The 20529-nt window shown below is 42.6% G+C and overlaps 3 protein-coding genes and 1 pseudogene across 3 annotated transcripts; 2 read left to right on the plus strand and 2 right to left on the minus strand.

The window, feature by feature from the left end:
• The first annotated feature begins 4395 nt into the window (after positions 1-4395).
• Positions 4396-8186, plus strand: LOC135636322 (tyrosine-protein phosphatase DSP1-like). The gene is made up of 5 exons (XM_065148007.1): positions 4396-4854; positions 5004-5097; positions 7378-7435; positions 7541-7584; positions 7674-8186. Exons 1-5 carry the CDS (start codon positions 4670-4672, stop codon positions 7848-7850), a joined length of 558 nt encoding a protein of 185 aa, XP_065004079.1. The 5' UTR covers positions 4396-4669; the 3' UTR covers positions 7851-8186.
• A 1879-nt stretch (positions 8187-10065) lies between these two features.
• LOC135614863 (uncharacterized) lies at positions 10066-12418 on the plus strand. The gene is made up of 2 exons (XM_065112687.1): positions 10066-12002; positions 12083-12418. Exon 1 carries the CDS (start codon positions 10178-10180, stop codon positions 11969-11971), a length of 1794 nt encoding a protein of 597 aa, XP_064968759.1. The 5' UTR covers positions 10066-10177; the 3' UTR covers positions 11972-12002; positions 12083-12418.
• Positions 12419-13928: 1510 nt separating this feature from the next.
• On the minus strand, positions 13929-16942 carry LOC135635840 (uncharacterized; annotated as a pseudogene).
• A 1201-nt stretch (positions 16943-18143) lies between these two features.
• LOC135614869 (phenylpropanoylacetyl-CoA synthase-like) lies at positions 18144-19641 on the minus strand. Its single transcript, XM_065112698.1, has 2 exons — positions 19378-19641; positions 18144-19300 (listed from the first exon to the last, which is right to left on the minus strand). Exons 1-2 carry the CDS (start codon positions 19553-19555, stop codon positions 18306-18308), a joined length of 1173 nt encoding a protein of 390 aa, XP_064968770.1. The 5' UTR covers positions 19556-19641; the 3' UTR covers positions 18144-18305.
• Positions 19642-20529: the final 888 nt, after the last annotated feature.

Below are 20529 nucleotides of genomic sequence, written 5' to 3' on the forward strand. Positions count from 1 at the left end.
TTGTCAAATCCTCACCAACGGTGATCAGTGCTACCAAGAGTAGATTGTCCGCTTCATTTCCCAACGAATTATCAATCGAAAGCGGAAGTGATGCGAACCTACTTGGAAGTGACAACTAAGTGAAAGAAGAGTCCATGGACAAATTTTGTGGAGGAAGGACCCAAAAACTTCAGAAGCTTGCGAGACGATGCTCGTTAAAGCTCCAACAAGCATCCACCCAGTTCTAGCAGCATGAGCATTTGAGAGACTAGCGCATAGTAAGGATGATCTTTTCCTTCATCTGGAGGATCCATAGGAACTAACAGGGATCAACATAACTCAGCCAACCCCACACTAGAGTTAGAGTCATTGGCGAGTTGAAGCAACATGGCAGATCAAAGCTTCGACTACTCAAAAACAACAGCGGAGAGCAGTTGGGAGCCAAGAGACGCATTACAGCTGGAGCAGAAGATTAAAGGCGATGAGTTGCAGTGTCGACAAAGGCCTCGACGAGGACGTCGAAGGAATAAGTGGGGGAGAATATCACGGACAAACTTCTAAACAGGATGTTTGATGTAATGCTTATGTATGTCCGTGTCTTTTGGTATGTTCATGCTTTGTACAGCATGTAGAGGGACGACCGAAGGCTTAAGAGTCCCATTTTAGTTAGGTTGGTGGCCGCTTTAGGTTTGTAAATAAAAATTATGTCATGTGGACACTTGAGAGAGATTTTCGGTCTTTAGTGGACCACTTTACCCTTTGTTGTGCAACTGTTCAGAGCTTGTAAAGTCTGTTTGTAATTTGCATTGTCTAAGAAGTGTTTCTTGGAATGATTGTTTGTGGATCCCGAGTGAGACATTCTCTCTAACCCGTTTTCTCTTTCGTGGGTCCTAAGGGACTATGGAAGGCTTCGGGGAGGTTGACCTTTGCGGACGGACACGCAAGAGTGTCGTACGACTTAGGCAAAACCAGCTAAGTCCGTGACAATCTATTGATAATAGTGTTTAAATGTTAGAGTAAATTTTTATGTTGGAATAATGCCTGATAAATAGTAGTAGAATTAGCCATTGATTTCATTTAAGTAGTTGCATAACTCTTATATGAAAAACATAAGAATCGTAAATTACGAATCATAAAATCTTTTCTCTTTTTCAACATGGCTCGAAGGTTAATAGCTCATGAAATACTTATACACCTATATCTCACATGAAAGTTATCATTCTCTTGCCATGGCACTGGTTGAAAAAATCATGTGTGGAATTAATAGATGGAAGAAAATATTATTTTCTAGATTGGAAAGTTTCTTCTCATTAACGTTCCATCAATGTTCGATTAATGTTATACCTCTCCACTTTCTCATAATATTATATATATCTAGATTGATTAGGATTTTTAGAATTTTCTTTTGAAAAAATAAAACAATGAGAGTAAAGGATCTCACCTTTTCAATTAGGCTTCATAAAAGAGTAAAAATATCATAATTGAGGAGGACTTGGGCTTAAAAGACTTGCATTCTCGAGGACACTATTAGTAATTTCATCCTCCACTTCTTATATTATTGTGTCGACACGTTTGGAAATATTCTCAATAATTTTAATCCTTGAAAGTTGGGTCTCAAAATATTCTTAGATGTTCATTCTCAAATGAACTTTGGATGGAACCATATCTCACTACTATTCTTTTATTGAACCATCGACATTTATAATTTGTAATGATTAGATAACTAGGTGATGAGGTTAGAAAATAAATTAGATACGATTGAAATCAAGAAAGAGAACCTTGCTCTACAATATTTCATTCTATTTGTTGGTGAACCTTATGTCGTGGTCGAGGGGTTTGTATGGCTTGGTTCAATTGGTGATGTCTATGATTGTCCCGAAGATGAGGTCATCGTCTGATCGGGTTGAGCTCAGGATCGTTTGAGATGCACCTCTTTAGTGAGCTCATCCGCCTTTGTCGACGTCGGCTTCCTGCACACTGGCCTAGGTCGGGATGGGGAGAGGAATCTCGACTTATGCCCCTCCAAAGATTAAATTAGTAGAATTCTCTTTGTCCAAGATCTTCCCCCTTGCTAGAAATTGGCAATGGGATTTTATCATAGTGCTTGAGGGTCGACCGTACGCGACTTTTGCACAGTGGCCAACTCCCTGAGTGACGAGCTCATACCTTCAAACGTCCACCGCCTGGATGCGTGGAACGGTGCCGTTCCGAGCTTCCTGGTATGGTCCTTGTCAGGGCAGCATTAGTTCATATGGCCCTAGGCGATATAGGAAGAGAGCGATTGTCATCTCGAATTCCTAGTGGCACATCCGACGTGGCGTCGCGTCTTCCTCCTGAGGTTCTACGCCTGGGCTGGGGTGGTAGGGGGGCATGTCCACGTGACGGAATCCATAATATGCCCTATCACTATCCTAATTAAAAATATATATATTTATATATCCTTCGAACACCTCATCCTCTATAAAACGAGGATAAATGGATACGATTCCCTTACCATATAGGTCTCTTATGAAGTTTAGTTAGTTATGATATTATGTTATATGAGATAGAGGTCTCTTATGAAGTTTTATAATTCTCTAGTAAGTCTTAAAAAAAGAGAAAGAGGTTCTTAGAAAAAAAAGCCAATCTTGAGAAAAAAAGGAATATATTAGAAAAATTAAACTACTATAAATGGATTTACTCTGGCTTTTGATTTTTAATCATGATTTCTTACTTATTATCATTTACTTTACTTGTAACTCATACTCACATTCAATATTTAATTTACATATTTTTTTTAATCAAATTTTAAGGTTGGTTAAAATATTATATAGCATTAATTTCTACCTCCTTTCTATTAATGTTATTAAGATCATAATAATTAGTATCTAAGCAAAATTATCTCATTTGGATTAACACATAAGAGAGATTTAATTATATTTTTAAGCAATATAGAGGAGATATTATAACACACGTTCTTTCATGTTTAATGCGACGATTATATTTATCGAAAAACACGAATAAGAAATTTTTTATTTATTATGGATGTTGATTTATGAAATATTATCGAATTTAATATTTAAAAATCTTCTAAACTGATGGATGAATAAAATAATATTAAAAAAATATTTTTTTATATATTAAAGCTTTATTTTATACTTTAGATAAAAATAAGTTCAATTGAATTTTTTACTTATGATATTGTACATGATATATGATATACACGTAAGGTCACTCATAAAAGTATGAGTAAAAGAATACAAAATTAATCTTTTGATTCCTAATTATAAATTATTTAAAATAAAAATAAATGAATCTATGACATGCACACCTACAATGTTATCAATGAATTAAAATCATTTGACAAAAGTCACACTAACATTGAACTAGTGATCAAGAGTTTAAGATTCATTTCTAAGAGCTAGGATCCAAAGGTAATAGTGATCCAATAAGCTAAAAATTTGAATAATCTTCCTCCTAAAGAGCTCATCTTTAATGACCTATAAAATTATATGCAAAACTCATGATGAAAAAGAAGATAACCTACTAAATAAAAAGGACATTGTTCTCAAATAAAAAATAATGATTCAAGCGAAAGCTCCAATGATGTTGATTAAAAAAAGATATAAAAAGTTTATAAATAAAAAATAAAAAAAATCAAACAAGAAGAGAATGTAAGACTAAGTAAGATTAAGAATGATGCAATTAGAGAAGCAAGTACAGTTCAAAAATAAATACTCATAATTAAAAAAAAAATACAAACATTCAAAACAATATGAGATGAATAAGTGAATTATGTCCTTGCGACTTTAGGTAATACATTCCCCCAAAACTTTATTATTGTATAAAGAACTAATTGAAATATTTCATGACCTATAATTAACGAGAGGACCAGCAATAAATCTCAAGTGTAGCTATCTAGGTTGGATACTCTCTCTCTCTCTCTCTCTCTCTCTCTATTTACTCGAGAGATATAATTTGAGCATAGAAAGAATGATTTTTAGAACCCTTCGTAACATCAATAGTATTTTGAGATCAGAACAACATCGAATGTTTCTGAAATGATATCAAATTTAAATTAAGTCTGAACCAAGTGGAGTTGCTCTGCTCACTCAAAGACCAATGACGATATCAGTTATAATGATAGGTAGAGATTGTACTCTTAGAAGACGTAGTTGACGTGCTCATCAAAAATTTGACCTTCAATTTGTGGTAAAATTCATTCAGATTGGTTTCACTTTTTATCTTAATGAATTCTATCCGAACTAATGCATTAAGTATGGATTTGATTCCTCGTGAGGAATTGCCGTAATCCATGACGCCATTCCCTTCTCGTAAACGAGGAAGACTTTTGTTTCCTGGTCAACTTCTCCGACACACGTACGTAGTCTTGAATGATATTTTGTATTGAGATGATTCCTTTCTCTAGCAGCTAATCTATTCTAATCTATCAGTCGAGAAAGGAGTTGTGCTACCACATCCTAAACAAACTCTTACCTCTCTCTCTCTCTCTCTCTCTCTCTCTCTAATTTTGAACAATTTGAACTCGACAATCGTCTCTTTAACAGAGGGAAAGAAAGAGAGTCAGTTTAGTCAGTTATCGTCATCCCTCCCCGCTTTATAAAAGAGAGTCTCACTCGTCTTTGAATTCCTCCCATCGTTCACCACAATTGAGGTGGGCATTTCGACGAACATCCTGTCTACGTTTCGAATGGGAGAGGAGGCGTCGATCGCGGTAGTGGCGTTGGTCTTGCAGCCCCCTGGCGCGGAGGAAGTGCCGCACCTCTTCGTCCCGCCGCCCAACTTTGCCATGGTCGGCTGCGGCCTCTACCGCTCCGGTTTCCCGGACGCCGCCAACTTCTGCTTCTTGACGACGCTCAGGCTCCGCTCCGTCTTGTATGTTCCTCTCTCTCTCTCTCTCTCTCTCTCTCTCTCTCTCTCTCTCTCTCTCTCTCTCTCTCTCTCTCTGTTCGGTTTGAGTTTACCCCGTTTGTGGCGATTATGGTGGGGGATTGAGGGGTTTGATGGACCGGGGTTCTTGTTAGGTGTCTTTGCCCTGAGCCCTACCCGGAGGAGAACATGGAGTTCCTTCGGGAGAACGGGATCAAGCTGTTCCAGTTCGGGATCGACGGTTGTAAGGTACCACAACAAAACTATTGTTCCTTTCCCATCTCAATTTTATCGACTGTTTGATTAGGGTAATCACTGGTTTCTAGGCCAAGCTCTTTGTGCCTATTGGAAGTTTTCATTAGCGTTTCTCTCTGTTTACAAATCCTTTTAAATAAATATATATATATATATATATATATATATATATATATATATATATATATATATATATATATATATATATATATATATATATATATATATATATATATATATATATATAAAAGAAGGTCATGGTCAATAAAGAGTTCATGCTTCAGCCGAGATCTCGGATAGTATCATATGATCCCTTAGTATATCTTTTATGATTCTGTATATTCCCTTTTGATTTTGCCTCCTTACGGCTTAAACTCTGCATTCTCTAGTTTTCTTGATGTCGCTGTTTGATATTGAAATTAATTGATTCTTCACCCAGCGCACTTTCTTGTCAAACTTTGGTCAGATGGATTACCTTGATTCTAGATCTGCTTGTGGGAGACGTAACTATCTACCTAAAGTCACTGTCATTTTTCAACATACAAAGAAGAAAACAGCAACACAAGTATGATATTGGATCGAGACATTTAGATGGATCAGATGGGGAGTCAAATATATACACACAAGGAAAACCTACCAGAAAAGTCTCTGAAATATAGATTCATCCACCTCCGTATATGCCAAACAAACTAGGAAAGAGAGAAAATTGCCTTGCACAATTTACACTGATGAAATGGAAAAGCCTTTAGCTATTTGAAATTTTGAATAATGTTTTTGATTGGTTACATGCCCCCTTTTCTTTTTGCTCCTTGAATTTTTATAGGCTAATCTTCTCTAAGTTTGTGAGGGAAATTATATGCCTTATGATAATTAACATACTTCATTGGGACAAGACAACCATGATAGTTCCTTTCATCTTATGCTATATATATATCCTGTATATTCATTCCATAACATATGAGGTTTTGGGCATGAGGGCCATGTTCTTTTAAGCATTGTAATTCCATCCTCATTCAGAAAAAATGAAGAAAGTTTTGAAAATTTTTCATAAATATTCATCTTTGAGGTGTGTCGGGGGCAATTTGATTGCCCACAGATGTACTGCCTGCAAGTCCTATGCAGTAAGTAGCTCACTTGCAGGTGTTTTGGTTGTCTATAAGTAAGCCACTCGTGACATGTGCTTATGTAATTAATCTATACATACTGCAAGTGAACTTGCAGTTTGAAATGCCACATATTGATTGTACTTGCAGTTTGGGTTGTAAGCCAAAATTATATTCAAATACCCTCCTCTTCATCATCTCACACTTTTTGTCTCCTCATAAGTTGTTCCCCTTGCTTCTATTGTGAGCATGACTGTTGTCTCCTTTTACAAACACTAGCTACCATTTCCTCTGCCTTAGTTGCAACTGTAAGTAACAACTATACATGCAAAAATCCAAACACTGCACTTTCAACTGCTGGTTTTGCCTACAAGTGGTAATTGCAGACATTTACAGTTACACCTCGCACTTGCAACTGCCAAAGATACAGGCATTAGGCTGCAGTCTGAGGAATGGATGTGCCATGGGTTGAAATACGAATACATTTCTAGTATGCACGAGAGTTAAGAGCTCTAAACTTTGGGCAGCCTTCCAGTTTAAAGAAATATATGATATCAAAAATGGAATGCCATGTTGGCTGTGTGGACTTGTTCTGATTGGCACACACCAGTGTAGTATATCAAAGATACGCTTATACCAAGCTTACAATGGCAGTATATATATAAAGCTTCATGATCTCTAAGCTATTCACATTATATATATATATATATTTTTTTTTCTCTTTTTGTTCGCATCTTCTTAGCATTTTTTGGCTGCCCTAAATTCTTTGCTCTTTATCTCTTTTTGTTTTTGTGTTGCTGTCATGCTTATGTCAACATTAGAGTTCTGCTGCATGATATACATTCCAGGGATTTGGGATATAGGAGACTGATATGTTTAATATATAGGTGCTTCTATTCTGCTGCCATCTTTTGTTTTGTTTTGTTTTTTTCTTATGTCCATTTGCAGTTAATGAGTCATATGTGCAATTTTGGGTTCTGAGTTGCCATCTCAAAGAACTACTGGAAAAGAACTTGCGTAAATTCCATATTACTTCCAACATATACAAAAATAGTTCATCAACTTTGTATCAACCAAAGATGGGTGATTATGACTGTTTTGGCTAGTTTGACATTAGCATACCTTGTTACATCAACTCTATTAATCACTGTAATTGCAACTTGCTATGCAGGAACCGTTTGTCGACATTCCAGAAGAGACAATTTGCGAGGCCCTCGAGGTTGTTCTTGGTAGGGAAAATTCATAAATTAAACTCGCTTTAATTTTTCCCCTCCCCCTTTAGGTGAAACTCACTCAGTTTTACATGATTCTGTGGACTCTAATTTGAATTGCAGATGTCCGAAACCACCCGCTCCTAATTCATTGCAAACGAGGAAAGGTAAAACCCAATTCCTTCTCCACCATTATCATCTGCTCGACGTGTGGAAGTCTGACTCTCTCTCTCTCGTCTTCGATCCACCTATCCAGCACCGAACCGGTTGCATCGTAGGCTGCCTAAGAAAGCTTCAGCGTTGGTGCCTCACTTCCATTTTCGACGAGTACCATCGCTTTGCTGCTGCAAAGGCAAGGGTTTCTGATCAAAGATTCATAGAGCGATTCGACGTAACTTGCATGAAAATTTCATCTGCTCCATTTTTTAGTTAGGAAGGCCAGCATTTCCATCTTGGAAAATATGCGAGAATAATAAATAACTCCATGCTCGAGAGTGGTTTAGAGGAACCTTATTCCAGATAGGACCATCCGATGTCGGATGCTTTTCGACCTCTATCGCTTTATGTCTTCAAATTGTCATGGTGGGCAGTTGTTTCTGTAGGCATTTTAGGTCTTCGTGTTCGGATTGCAAGCGGTTGGGTTTCTTTTTTGTGAAATCGCTTGCGGTAGTCTATGATTTCGTCCAGATATCACTGCGACCTGTTGGCATCGCCTTGTAATCGGATGGGATATATATATATATATATATATATATATATATATATATATATATATATATATATATGATTCGAGTTGTAAGTTTTTGATGTATGGAAGTCACTATAATGTGGGTCTGTCTTTGTCATCTCACTAACGTGATTACCCAAATCAAGACTCGACACATAAGATACAAAGCCACGACAAATGTATTATAATAAATCGAGTCTGTTTGGTGGACACCATTGCAGCATGATTGATTCAAATGTCATGGTGGGAATTGTGTTTCACGATAGCTCAAACATATGTCCTTACTAAATTTGAATTTAGTGGCAAGAAAATATTTTTTATGGTCATTCAAATGTTAAGAATGTTGACTCGTCAATTTAGCATTATGCAATTCTAACACTCATCACCGAAAGCAGAGAATCTTTGGTTTGATCATACGATTCTAACATTATAAAAATTGACATCCTTTCTATCTTTTTCAGTTCGTTTTAATTGTAAATCCAGCATATGTTGACTCGGTGAGTTTGTGTAAGAGCATCATAGATTGATTGGCTCTAATTTTCCACCCTCGACGTATGACTCAAAACTCTGAAACCCTAAAGCCCAAAATTCCAATCCGCAAAATAGATATTGAAAAGACACGACCGCCAAATTTAGAACAGCAGGTAAGAGGATGAAATATGATCCCAACTGTGTTGGGTAGAGAGCACCCCGAGAGCGAAGGGAGCGAGGAGAGGAGGACTGCGGACGACACGTTACGTCGCTTCGCTTCGCCTCGGTCAATGCTTTTGCTTTCGCTGCATTCCCATCAACAAACGTTTTACGAGAAAGTGACCCGAAAAGGAGGACGGCATGCGACGCGGCTCTTTCCCTACCACCGTCGTCCTGCAACTGCGAGTGAGAAGAAAGTTGCAGTGGAAGACAACTCGTAGCTTTCCATCATTGACTCGATTAATTAAACCAGTAGACGAAGCTTATGGACGCCTAACCTCTCCCCTACAATGCATTTACTCACGAAGATAAAATCCTAAAAGAAAAAAAGAAAACAAAATATTTAAATCACAAACTTAAAATCCTTGTTCTTTTACCGATTTAGATTCAAACTCGTGACCTATTCCGATAATATCTTAAGTAATTAGGTAGTAGGTGACGATAAAATGTAAAAACTTAAGAGCCTAATAGATAATAAATACAATTCAACAGCAAGTGTATAAAAATATAGATCACATATCATCTAAGATTAAGCTACTAAATGGAATGATATTAATAAAAACAAATTAAGCTGAAATCAAAATGGACATGTGTATTCTTTCTCTTTTACTTTCCACTTTAACAAATGAATGAAAACTAAAAAAAATCATTGATCCCAATTATATATCAACAAAGAATTCCAATTGTAGAATCATTCTTAGTCTAATATAAGTGAGGCGAATGTTAAGAATATAAAAGCATAGATTATTTTTAGAAATTAATTTTAAAGTCCAATTCATATTTAATATATAAAAAATATTCAAATTAGTCGGATTCCATTCCGCACCATTTATCCTCCTCCTGACTGATCCCAACAAGCAACAAAGTAGGATTCCAATAAATCTTCCGTCCCCGCCGCCACGCCGGCCGCTACTCACATGCGTCGGGGCCTCGATCAGTTGAGCATTTACTCCCCTCTCTCTCTCTCTCTCTCTCTCTCTGCTTCGTCGACTCCTCCCTGTGTCCACCATCGCGGCCCGCTTCGTGTTCCCTTGCAAGCAATCCCATCCGTCCATTTCCATAGCGTCGGACCTACCACGTACCTTTCCCGTGGGTGTGCGACGCAGCTGTCACGCTCCAACCAGGATTCAGAAAATCTTGCTAGCGTCCTCGATGGACCCCGTGTAGAAAGGCAATCACCGGATGGAACGGATTTCGTGTTCCCTGTCCGGCTCGCCCAGCTACGCCCCTATCTCATCTCCGCCCTTTACTCTTGCAACTAACGCAACCTCCTCCACCTTCCATAAACGAAGGTAGATCGAAGAAAAGGAGGAGAGAGTCGGAGGAAGCCAAAAAGCTCACCTATGACTGATCACGCTTCCTTAATGTCCTCCGCCGCCGCCGCAGCAGCAGCAGAAGATGATGGCGATGAGTCTCCCAGGTCGCCGGCCGAGAGCCTCGACCTCATCCTCCAACGCCTCCTCCCTTTCCTCCTCGCTGCCGCACTCTCCGCACGGTCCCTCGTCGGCCGGTGGCGCTTGCTTCACTCCAAGCTCTCACTCCTCCTCTCCGCCCTCGTCGACGCCTCGGCCTCCCCCCACTGGCCCTCCAACCCGCTCTTCCGCGACCACCTCCTCCCCGCCCTCCGCTCCACCCTCCGCGACCTCCTCTCCCTCTCGGATCGCTGCCTCGATCCTTCTCTCCCCGGAGGCAAACTCCGACTTCAGAGCGACCTCGACATCGCCGCCTCGGCCCTCTCCCTCCACCTCCACGACCTCAATCTCCTCCTCCGTTCCGGTCTCCTCCACCACGACTCCTCCCACTCCGACGCCGATTCGGCGGCTGCCATCGTCCTACCGGTCCCCGGGCCCTCCGCCTCCCGCGCCGAGCTTGCCCTCTTCGTCCGCGACGTCTTTGCCCGCCTCCAGATCGGCACGCTCGACCTCAAGCACAAGGCCCTCGACTCCCTCCTGGACCTCCTCGCCGCCGATCCTGCCAAGGTCTCCCGCCTCGTCGTCGACGAGGGCGACCTGCCCTCCCTGCTCCGCCTCCTCGACCCCTCCGCCCACTCCCTCCTCCGCGACCGCGCCGTCGCCGCCATCTCCCACCTCGCCACCGCCTCCGACGCTTCCCGCCACGCCGTCTTCGAGGAGGGCGCCCTCGGCCCCCTCCTCCGCCTCCTCGACGCCGGACCCGCCGCCCTGAAAGAGCGCACCGCCGCCGCGATCCACGCCATGACCGCCGACCGCGCATGCGCCTGGGCCGTCTCCGCCTACGGCGGCGTGTCGATCCTCGTCGCCGCCTGCCACACCGGATCCGGCTCGCCCGCCGTCCAAGCCCTCGCCGCCGGATCCCTCAAGAACGTGGCTGTCATCGAGGACAGTAGGGCCTCCATGGCGGAGGACGGCGCCGTCCCGGTCCTCGTCGACCTTCTTGTCTCCGGTAATCTCGAAGCCCAAAAGAATGCCGCCCTCTGCCTCGCCTCCCTCGCCGTGATGGGCGGCTCCGAGATCCGCGCCGCCATCCTCCAAGAGGGTGGCCTACGCCGTCTCCTCCAGTTTCTCCGCGACGCATCGGACCCGGAGGCCATAGATCACGCCCTGAGAGCGATCAGCGCCCTCTCCGCCTCTCCCGCCGCCGCCAAGCTCCTCTCGTCGTCCCCATCTTTCTTCGCCCAACTGACGGATCTGATCAAGCGCGGGAGCCTCGCGAGCCAGCAGACAGCGGCGTCGCTGGTCTCCGATCTCGCCCCAGGCGAAGTCATCAAGCGATCCGTAGCGGAGTCGATACCGGCGCTGGTCAAGATGATGGAGTGCTCGAAGCTGGGGAGCGCGCAGCAGGCGGCGGCGGGGGCTCTGACGTCGTTGCTGGCGGTGGCGTCGAATCGGAGGGAGCTGTCGAGGGACGAAAAGAGCGTGACGAGGTTGGTGCAGATGCTGGACCCGAGGAACGATGCAGTCGGGAAGCAGCTCCCGGTGGCGGTTGTGCTCGCAATGACGGCCGGCCGTGGCGGCGCTCGGAAGCGGATCGGGGAGGCCGGGGCGTGCCATCATTTGCAGAAGCTGGTGGAGGCCGACGTCCCCGGGGCCAAGAAGGCGTTGCAGCGGATCTCCGGCGGTCGGCTCAAGCAGTTGTTCTCCATCGGGTGGCCTCATTGACGATTAGGCCCCCCAAATCTAGCCATCAAAGGTAATTAATTACTTGCAGGATTTTTATTATGTGGATTTGGATTGGATTGAATTCAATTCATATTGTTATTTTGGTTTCAGGTTATTAATGGCGGGAATGGAAAGGTGAAGAATAAGAGAGAAGCAAAGGAAAAAAAAGGTATGTGTGTGTATGTGTTTTATTATTGCAAATAGAGTATAATGAGCCATTGGATAGAGGTTAGGTACAGTGACGACAAGAAGCATGCATGCCATGGATGCGGAGTTTTAGGGTGTATCCTTGTGCTATTTGTTCTGCTAGATTTTGTTGCGTTTATTATTAGATTCTCTCTCTCACTCTCTCTCACTCTCTCTCTCTCTCTCTCTCTATAAATATATAATATGTAAATTTGTTTGCTGACTTACATAAAACAATGTGGATTATGGGTTTGTTTGCTCCGTGTAACTCTTAACACTCATGCTTGGTTGGGGGAATTGATGCATCTTTTCGGATGGGGTTTAATGCTAGATGTAATGTCGTTACCACATCATCATCATAATGATATGAGAATGGTCGATGAACGTGTGGATTCCAATTTGATAGATGATGAGTTGTTCCTCGAAAGCCATACAGTGAAGGAAAGTTAGGAGAAGGAAAGCTATACAGTTTAAACAAACCCGGGAAGCAAGTAAGGCAGCACTGTTTGTAGCCATCGCTGTTAACTTCACCTTTTTCGCTTTCTTTCTTAAAAGTATCTCTTTACCTGTAATTGTTTGTTCTCTTTGAATCTATCTGTTGCTCAATGAGTAGTATTTTTTTTACTGAAAAAAATATATATGTGTCATAATAATTTTTTATATGAAGATATATATATATATATATATATATATATATATATATATATATATATATATATATATATATGATTGCTCTATATATATGGAGAATTAAATATTTTCATATTTAATTTGTTTTTATTCTCCAATTAATCTAATTTCGAATATCTAAAAATACTCCCACCAATAGCAGAGACCGACGGTGGGGGATTGATCACTCTCTCTCTCTCTCTCTCTCTCTCTCTCTGTGGCTCGAGTCTTTTTGGACACCACCTGGGAGCTCAGAGAAAGCAAACTTTTCTTTCCCACCACCGTCTGCTGCCAGTAAAGCAACTGCACCCCGCGAGCTGTAAAGCCGCACCCCCCAACGCTTAACCTCGCCTCGCCGCTCCCCCTTTCGCTGTTGCCATCTCCTCCCCTCTCCCGCCATCACTGTTGTCATCTCCTCCCCACTCCCGCCATGCCTTCGAAGCAACACGGTCAGTCGTCATCATTTTGCCTGCGCCGGCCACAAACCGCCGCTGCTTTGCTTTATTGGCTGTGTGAACTGCCGCATGGAGCGCACAAAAAGAGAAGAAAACATGACTACACGCTGAGGTCTAATTTGCCCCTGCAACAGCCGCCCTCCTCTTCAATGCACCGACTTACCAACCATTGCTTCTCGTGGCATAAATGGGTTAGGATTAATAATCTATTAAATATTACAAATAGATTGTTAATCATCTGTTCCTCGATTGTGATCGACATCTTTTTTCTTCTTCTTCTTCTTACAAATCTTGACTATGAGAGAAGCAACATAAACTTTGTACAATCTGCATTGGCATTGTTCGTTCGAGCACTCGAGAAGAGAGAGAACAAAACGATTAAGGATTAAATGCTGGTGGTGTTGGAAGTACAAAAGCATCTCAACAAAACCATGCCGTGCGTCTCATAGCAGAAGCCCAAACCTGTGTATCCATCTCACACACCAATTCAAACAACGACATGAGAGAAGCAACATAAACTTTTGTGACTGCCGACGAACGATGCAGATTGTAGTAAACTGGTACACATTCACATGTATAAACCTTCAGTTTACGATACTTTTGGAGCCTCGAGTGGCACACTCAGAAGATAATTTGGAGGATAGAAATTGAGCAGCGACTAAAGAGAGTAGTTCTACTTGAAAACCTAAGATATGCTTTACACCGTTAGAAGAATGCAATCAAGAATCTATACGCAGATAGAGAAGAATGATCTGAATCATGGAGACTGGTGGCTTCAAGAGATCCCAATTAATTGTCTTGCCCAAAAGCCACAGGAACAAAGTAATTTCCAGCATAAATAAATATGGTGTGAAGCCAAGCCCCGTCCACCGTGAAGCCTAATATGGTGATCCCTGCCCTGTTGTTCTCCAGAGGACTAAGAGAAGAATCTCATCCCAAAGATTGAAATTTGAAGGAGTCGGGTTAGTTCCACAACTTAATAAGATTATATTTTGGGTTGAATTAGTGTCAGTCTCATCTATGTTAACTTGACTAAGACTAATCATCGATTTCTGCATGTTGTCATAGCTAAGAATAAAAAAAAATGAAAACGAAAAGACCAGATCTCATCTACGTTAACTTTCACTAATTCATCAATTTCAACACAATTGAAGCAGAGTTAAACCAGAGTTTGCTAGGTAAGCCCAAACAGTCAGGTAACGAAGAAGTGCTTAATACCAAATGATTTCAGAGATTTACCAAATGCTTGTCTCTTTTGGAAGAAAATGGTGTGACCATGAGGATGTACGATCTTCATGCATTCCAGTTCCTCATCCGAGTCGCACTAGCCGTTAAGCACAGGGAATTCAGAATCGGATTTGGAGATATCTATAGCAAAAGACTCGATCGTTGCACAAACGTGCCATTTTGAAGCATGGCTTGTGAGTGCTTGGGCTTTATCTGTGATTTCGCCATGCTGCATGAGCATATGACCAATCCGATCACAAGCAGAATTGAGTAGAGCTGCAAGTACACAACCAAAAATACACTATTCAATGACTCTGATTAACCATGGGCATTGCTTCAGGTTATATCATGCTGCTGTTTCTTCCGAGCATGTATGACAAGTTCTGCATGCGATCAACAAAGCTCAAATCAAAATCACAGCCTGAATAAGATAACCACTTAGTGAACTTGCTTTTCAGCAAAGGAAGAAGGCCATTGTGCATAGCATTTATGGGTTGTGCCAAACAATCGTAGTATAATTTTTTCTCTAATGTGTCCATATATCTCTTTCTTATTTTTCAGCACTGATGCTTTAACTAAAACACAGATCCACTAAAAGAATAAAGAAAGGCCAACTTGTTTTTTCAGAGAAAAACTATAGAGAACACTGCATATATCTTCGTACTACACCTTTAAAATTAGGTTCAACACTTTCCATCTTAATCTGCAAAAAGGAAAGCTTAGAGAATGCTAAAGCCTCATTTCATGCCGAGTGGATAGCTTAACAAAGGCATCCTTTGATCGTAGTAAGTTCTAGCAGTTCATTCCCTAATTGGAAGTAAAGTTAAGCACACTAACGAAGCTATTTTTTTCACAAATTCATACCCATTGTTTCTGGAGATGCCAATTATCATGCCCATGATAGTTTCAGTTATGATGGAGTCATGGATTCGTGACAACAAATTGAAAGGAGGTCATAATCATTTCGGTTCTGATTGATGATCAAGTTTGATTTGCCACCATGATAGTTTCAGTTGGTTGAATGTCGAAAATGGAACGACTAGTGAAAAACAAAAAGATACTTTGGGAAAAAACTATTCGTGAAAAGTCCAGCTGCCTCATAACAACATCTTATTTTCTTGATAAAAGCCTCCTCATAGTCAAATCAAAACAATAGATGGTCAATTTGAATATGAAATCTTCTACTCAAATTCGCAACTTGTGGGTCTTGTACTCCTAGCAAGTTTAGGAACTAAATTACATGCCACTAGAGGAGGGAGACAGTGATTGTCAAGTAGGTGACCTGGTGGCAATGCATTAGCAACCATCCACTTTGGGAACAAGATGAATTTAAGAGCCAATTTAGAGTGTTAACATAACAACCCAATGTAATCCCATACGTAAGAGGAGAATTAAGTCGATTTACAGACTATGAGTGTTTATTATCATTAACTCGGACTTCAAATATTTTGGTTAATGATTTATGCCCATCAAGTAGCCATTACACTTAATTTACGTATTTTAGGTAGGTCAGATCATAACAAACAAAATTTTACAAAGGATCAACGGTGAAAATAAGATTGGATGTCAGCTAGAGTAGTCGGTAAAGACTTTATCTGTTGATAATAAATTTTGAATCCCGTCTTCACTACTCATTCTTAGTGAAAAAAAAAAATCCAAAACCTTATAATGTATCGATAAAGTCCTTATATAAGAGAATTGGTGATATGATATTTGTTCAAAGAGAATAGTGAAGGACAAATTTAAAACAAAATTTCAATTAATTCCTACTAATCATATGCCTACACTGAGATTGTTTTTCCCTTTATTTACATTTTCAAATAGGTTTTTTGTCCTTTTATTTTTCTTAATCTATTTAAGGTAGTCCCTGTAGTTTTCTCTTTTTTAGGTCTTTCATGCTTGAGATGAACTTTCTTTTACCAATTAAAAGAAACATAAAAGAAAAGAAATAGATGGTTATATAGATTGACAAAAATAAATAGCCCCTTTTGAGGGGAGAGAAAAGCAAGAAAAGCTCACCGCGAGCTCTCCGGCGTTGAAGAGGCTGTCATAGGAGCGGTGGCGTGTGGTGACGAGAACCGCCGCAAATTGGCTCGCCGTCACCATCACCATCCATGAACACCCGGCAGAGGTGGCTGATGGACTCTGAACTGCCTCCTCAGGCGGAGGTGCTCCCTGAGCACCGCCATCACCTCCGACTCCTTCCGGAAAACCGCCGCGAACTCCTGAAGCCGCAGGATCTGGAGGTGGCATATCGAGGGGAACGTCACGCAGACCACAATGAAGCGGCGCGGTAGATCCACGACGCCAGCTCCAGCGCGCGGGCGACGCACCCGGTGGCCACGGGGTTCCCCAGAAAAGAGCGTACCAACAGAGGTTGTAGGCGACCTCGGCGGCATGCAAGACAAAAAGAGGAGATGAATGAATTGGAGATACGAAAGAGGAAATCAACGGATTAAGAGACGAGAGAGGGAAAGCATTAACAAACAACACAGAGGGCAGCAGAAGAGACAAAAAAGAGTGTGGCGTTGAGCCGGCCAGATGGATGGCAGTCACGTGACCGGGAGTGAGGTGGCAGAGACGTGTGAGATGGCGTGGAGCACAATTTTTAATTAAAACTAAGTTTATTAAAATTAAATGGACGATTACCTTTAAAAAATTAAATGATGGAGTGAGAATCATTTTCTTTAAAAAAAATTAAAATATCTTTGAAGGTAACGATCGATTCAAACAGGAGAAAGATCGATCGGGCCTAAACCCTAAAATTACCATTGAAGGTAAGGATCGGATTAAGTTTAGTTTCGATTCAATTTGAACACTGAGGAAGTGTTGACAAGTTCTTTGTACATCTCTCCTTCCTAACACTTTTAATGATATCAGAGATATAATGTGTGAAAATCCTAAGTTGGTATCTGATAGGGATCCTTTACACCGTGGCAAAGTGAGTTGGCACGGCTTGGTTCAGTCCCGGGTGCACATGATCATTCTCATCGATGCTCAGGCGATGAAGAGCGTAGTCCGAAGGGGTTGGGCTCGGACTTTGGCTTCAAAGTTGGTGACTCTCATGGGCTGACCTCATGCTTCTGGGCCTTCGGTTATTGCACACTGATCGAGGTCGGGGTCGGGAAGGGCCTCCCGACTTCAACCTCTTCGAAGATTTTATTAGAAATGAAAAGTCCCCCTCGGCCCTGCGAGGGGTTTTTTATATCCCCCTCGAGGACCGCTCGTACCTATTATATTTATGGTTGTTGATCTGACTTTTGCGGGATGGCACTATGCTCGGGCGATGCCGTCCCGACTTTTGCGGGGCGGCATTGTGCTCCGACGGTGTCGTCCCGACTTTTACGGGGAGGCACTGTGCTCGAGCGGTGCCGTCCTGACTTTTGCGGGGCAGCATTGTGCTTGGGCTGACGTGTCTGCAGTGGTCGAAGGACAGGTTACCAAACTATGCCCTGTTAGTATCCATATATTTTAATAAAATTTAAGAGTAAAAAAGATTAAACAGGTATTTCATATAAATTTTTAATCAAATATATAATAACAAAATTTATAATTAAATAGACATTTTGTATAAATTTGATAGCAAAGGTGAAAGTAATTTATTTTTAATTAGTTTCACATCTTTAGCGATCCAATAACTATAAATCGATCCAATATAATTTATTATATTTATAGAAGCGGCAAAGTCTCTAAAGAAATACATGCATGCATATATACATACATACATGTTACGATGGTTTACTTAGTTGGACATACATTTCCAACCCATACTACGACATGAACCGGAGGGAATCGGACTAGATCGGGAAGCTGCGGAGGACGACGGTCTCCACGGAGATGCCCGGGCCGAAGCCGAAGAGCACCCCCCACTGGCAGCCCTGTCCGGTGGTGGCGTGGCCCTCCACCGCCGATCGCTTCCGCATCTCGTCCATGATGAACAGCACCGACGCGCTCTGCATGTTCCCGTGCTCACTAAGCACGTGCCTCGTCGGCGCCAGCTTCCCCGCCGCCAGCCCCGCATTGGCCTCCACCTGGTCGATGATGGCCCGTCCGCCCGTGTGCACGATCCAGAACAGCTCGTTCCAGTCCGTGATGCCCATCGGCGCGAACGCCGCCTGCAGGCACCGCACGATGTTGCTGCCGACGATGGAGGGGACCTTCTTCGCGAGGTGGAAGGTCAGGCCGATCTCCCTCAGGTGCCCCGCCACCATCTCCTCGCTCTCCGGCACCATCACTTGCGACGCCGAGCTGATCTCGTAGATGGGCTTCTCAACCCCCTCGACCGGGTCAGCGCCGACGATGAGCGCCGCCGAGCCGTCGCCGAAAAGGGCCTGGCCGATGAGGTTCTCGAAGTGGTCGTCGTCGGGGCCACGGAAGAACATGACGTTCACCTCGGAGGAGACCACCAACGCGCGGGCGCCCTTGTTGTTCTCGACGAGGTCCTTGGCCAACCGGAGCGCCGAGGCGCCGGCGTGGCAGCCCACGTTGTAGAGCATCACGCGGCGGACGGAGGTGGGGAGGCCGAGCTTCTGGACCAGGCGGTAGTCGACGCCCGGGAGGTCCAACCCGGCGGCGGAGCAGAAGACCAGATGTGTGATGTCCGACGTGGGGCGACCCCACTCCTTGATGGCCTTCTCGGCCGACTCCGCCGCCATCTTTGGCACTGCCTCCAGCACCACCTTCTGCCGCGCGTCGAACGACGGCTGCTCCATGTACCCGCACAGATTGGGGTTCCCCTTGAGGATCTCCTCCGTCAGGGACATGTGCCGCTTCCTGATGGCCGAATTCTCACCTGCAACCCCATTCAACAAATGATCAGTCTCCTTCTTCCGACATGTTAGTAGAGACAAGGAAGAAGAAGCTTCGTACATATCCGCTTAAACTTCTCTTTGAGCTCCGTCTTGTCCTCTGCGTTGGTGATTCGGAAGAAGAAGTCAGGATATTCCATCTGATCCACGAAATGTGCAGGATTGGCGGTGCCGATGGCCAGGACCGTAGCCGGGCCGTCGGCGCCCTGCGCCCTCGGGAAGGCGTTGATGTGTGCCATCTTTGGGGATGGATTGGATACGCTGAATGGTCACTGCGTATCGCCTGAAGAAGGATGTCGATGAAGGGGCGAAGGATGGCGAATCCTCCCCCAACAATATATATATACATACATACACACATATATCTACAGAACACTGCATATAGTCAGCTAACTGGAATTCCAAGGAAGGAACAAAAGCCAGCTTATGTGAAAAGCGTGGAGATTTGACCAGGTAAGATGTAAGGTAGGTCATGCTGTCTTTCCATGGCCGAAGCAGCCATATCGATCACCTACCCACCCACTGCTGCATGTCGAAGGATAAGATAGTGTCGAAAGGTCGTCATGGCTGATTGGCACGCCGTTGAAAAGTCGTAAGTTCACAGTAATGAAACCGGAAACTCCAAACTGTCAGCAAATTTCAATCACTGTAGCTTCCAATCGATGCAGTAATATTCTGCCAGCAGAACATTAAGATTGTAATGTTTTTGAGACCTCCTCCATAAAGGTATTATAAATCTATTATAATTGGATCGATCCAATATAAATACCATAAGATATTCTGCTGGAATTGGGACGTGATTATGGAAGTATTCTGCTTCACATATCTCAAGATTATTTTTTTGGACGATCGATTGTCTCAAAAAAAAAAAAAGAGAGAAAGAAATCTCTAAAGATTAGTGTTTTTTTTGGTAGAGCGTTCTTCTATTTATTTATCCTCATATAGAATCTTATTTTGTGTCACAGTATGATTTCATAAGTGCTGCTGTGAAAGTAATTATTTAGCAAATCTTATGATTATTATTAGCACTAGGATTTGTTTTCCTCTACCCATCCCATCATGTCGACGGAAGAAGTCATTCCTCGACGTTTGCATCCGACAATAGCAACACTCGGCTGCAAATTTGTATTCTATTAAACTCGTGAGAGTTTGACTATTTTGATCTGACGTGAAAGGAAATTATTTTAGTAATATTATAATTTAGAATTCGAAT

Source organism: Musa acuminata, chromosome BXJ1-3 (genome assembly GCF_036884655.1).
Source record: "Musa acuminata AAA Group cultivar baxijiao chromosome BXJ1-3, Cavendish_Baxijiao_AAA, whole genome shotgun sequence".
NCBI classification, from domain to species: Eukaryota; Viridiplantae; Streptophyta; class Magnoliopsida; order Zingiberales; family Musaceae; genus Musa; species Musa acuminata.

What these genes read in the sequence shown, in the direction of transcription:
- LOC135614869 (XM_065112698.1), bottom strand. Translation starts at nt 19,555, where the DNA reads ATGGCACACATCAACGCCTTCCCGAGGGCGCAGGGCGCCGACGGCCCG. An exon ending in AGAGAAGTTTAAGCGGATAT is followed by an intron (nt 19,301 to 19,377) that starts GTACGAAGCTTC and finishes ATGGGGTTGCAG; the next exon opens with GTGAGAATTCGGCCATCAGG.
- LOC135614863 (XM_065112687.1), top strand. Translation starts at nt 10,178, where the DNA reads ATGACTGATCACGCTTCCTTAATGTCCTCCGCCGCCGCCGCAGCAGCA.
- LOC135636322 (XM_065148007.1), top strand. Translation starts at nt 4,670, where the DNA reads ATGGGAGAGGAGGCGTCGATCGCGGTAGTGGCGTTGGTCTTGCAGCCC. An exon ending in CTCAGGCTCCGCTCCGTCTT is followed by an intron (nt 4,855 to 5,003) that starts GTATGTTCCTCT and finishes GGTTCTTGTTAG; the next exon opens with GTGTCTTTGCCCTGAGCCCT. An exon ending in TCGGGATCGACGGTTGTAAG is followed by an intron (nt 5,098 to 7,377) that starts GTACCACAACAA and finishes CTTGCTATGCAG; the next exon opens with GAACCGTTTGTCGACATTCC.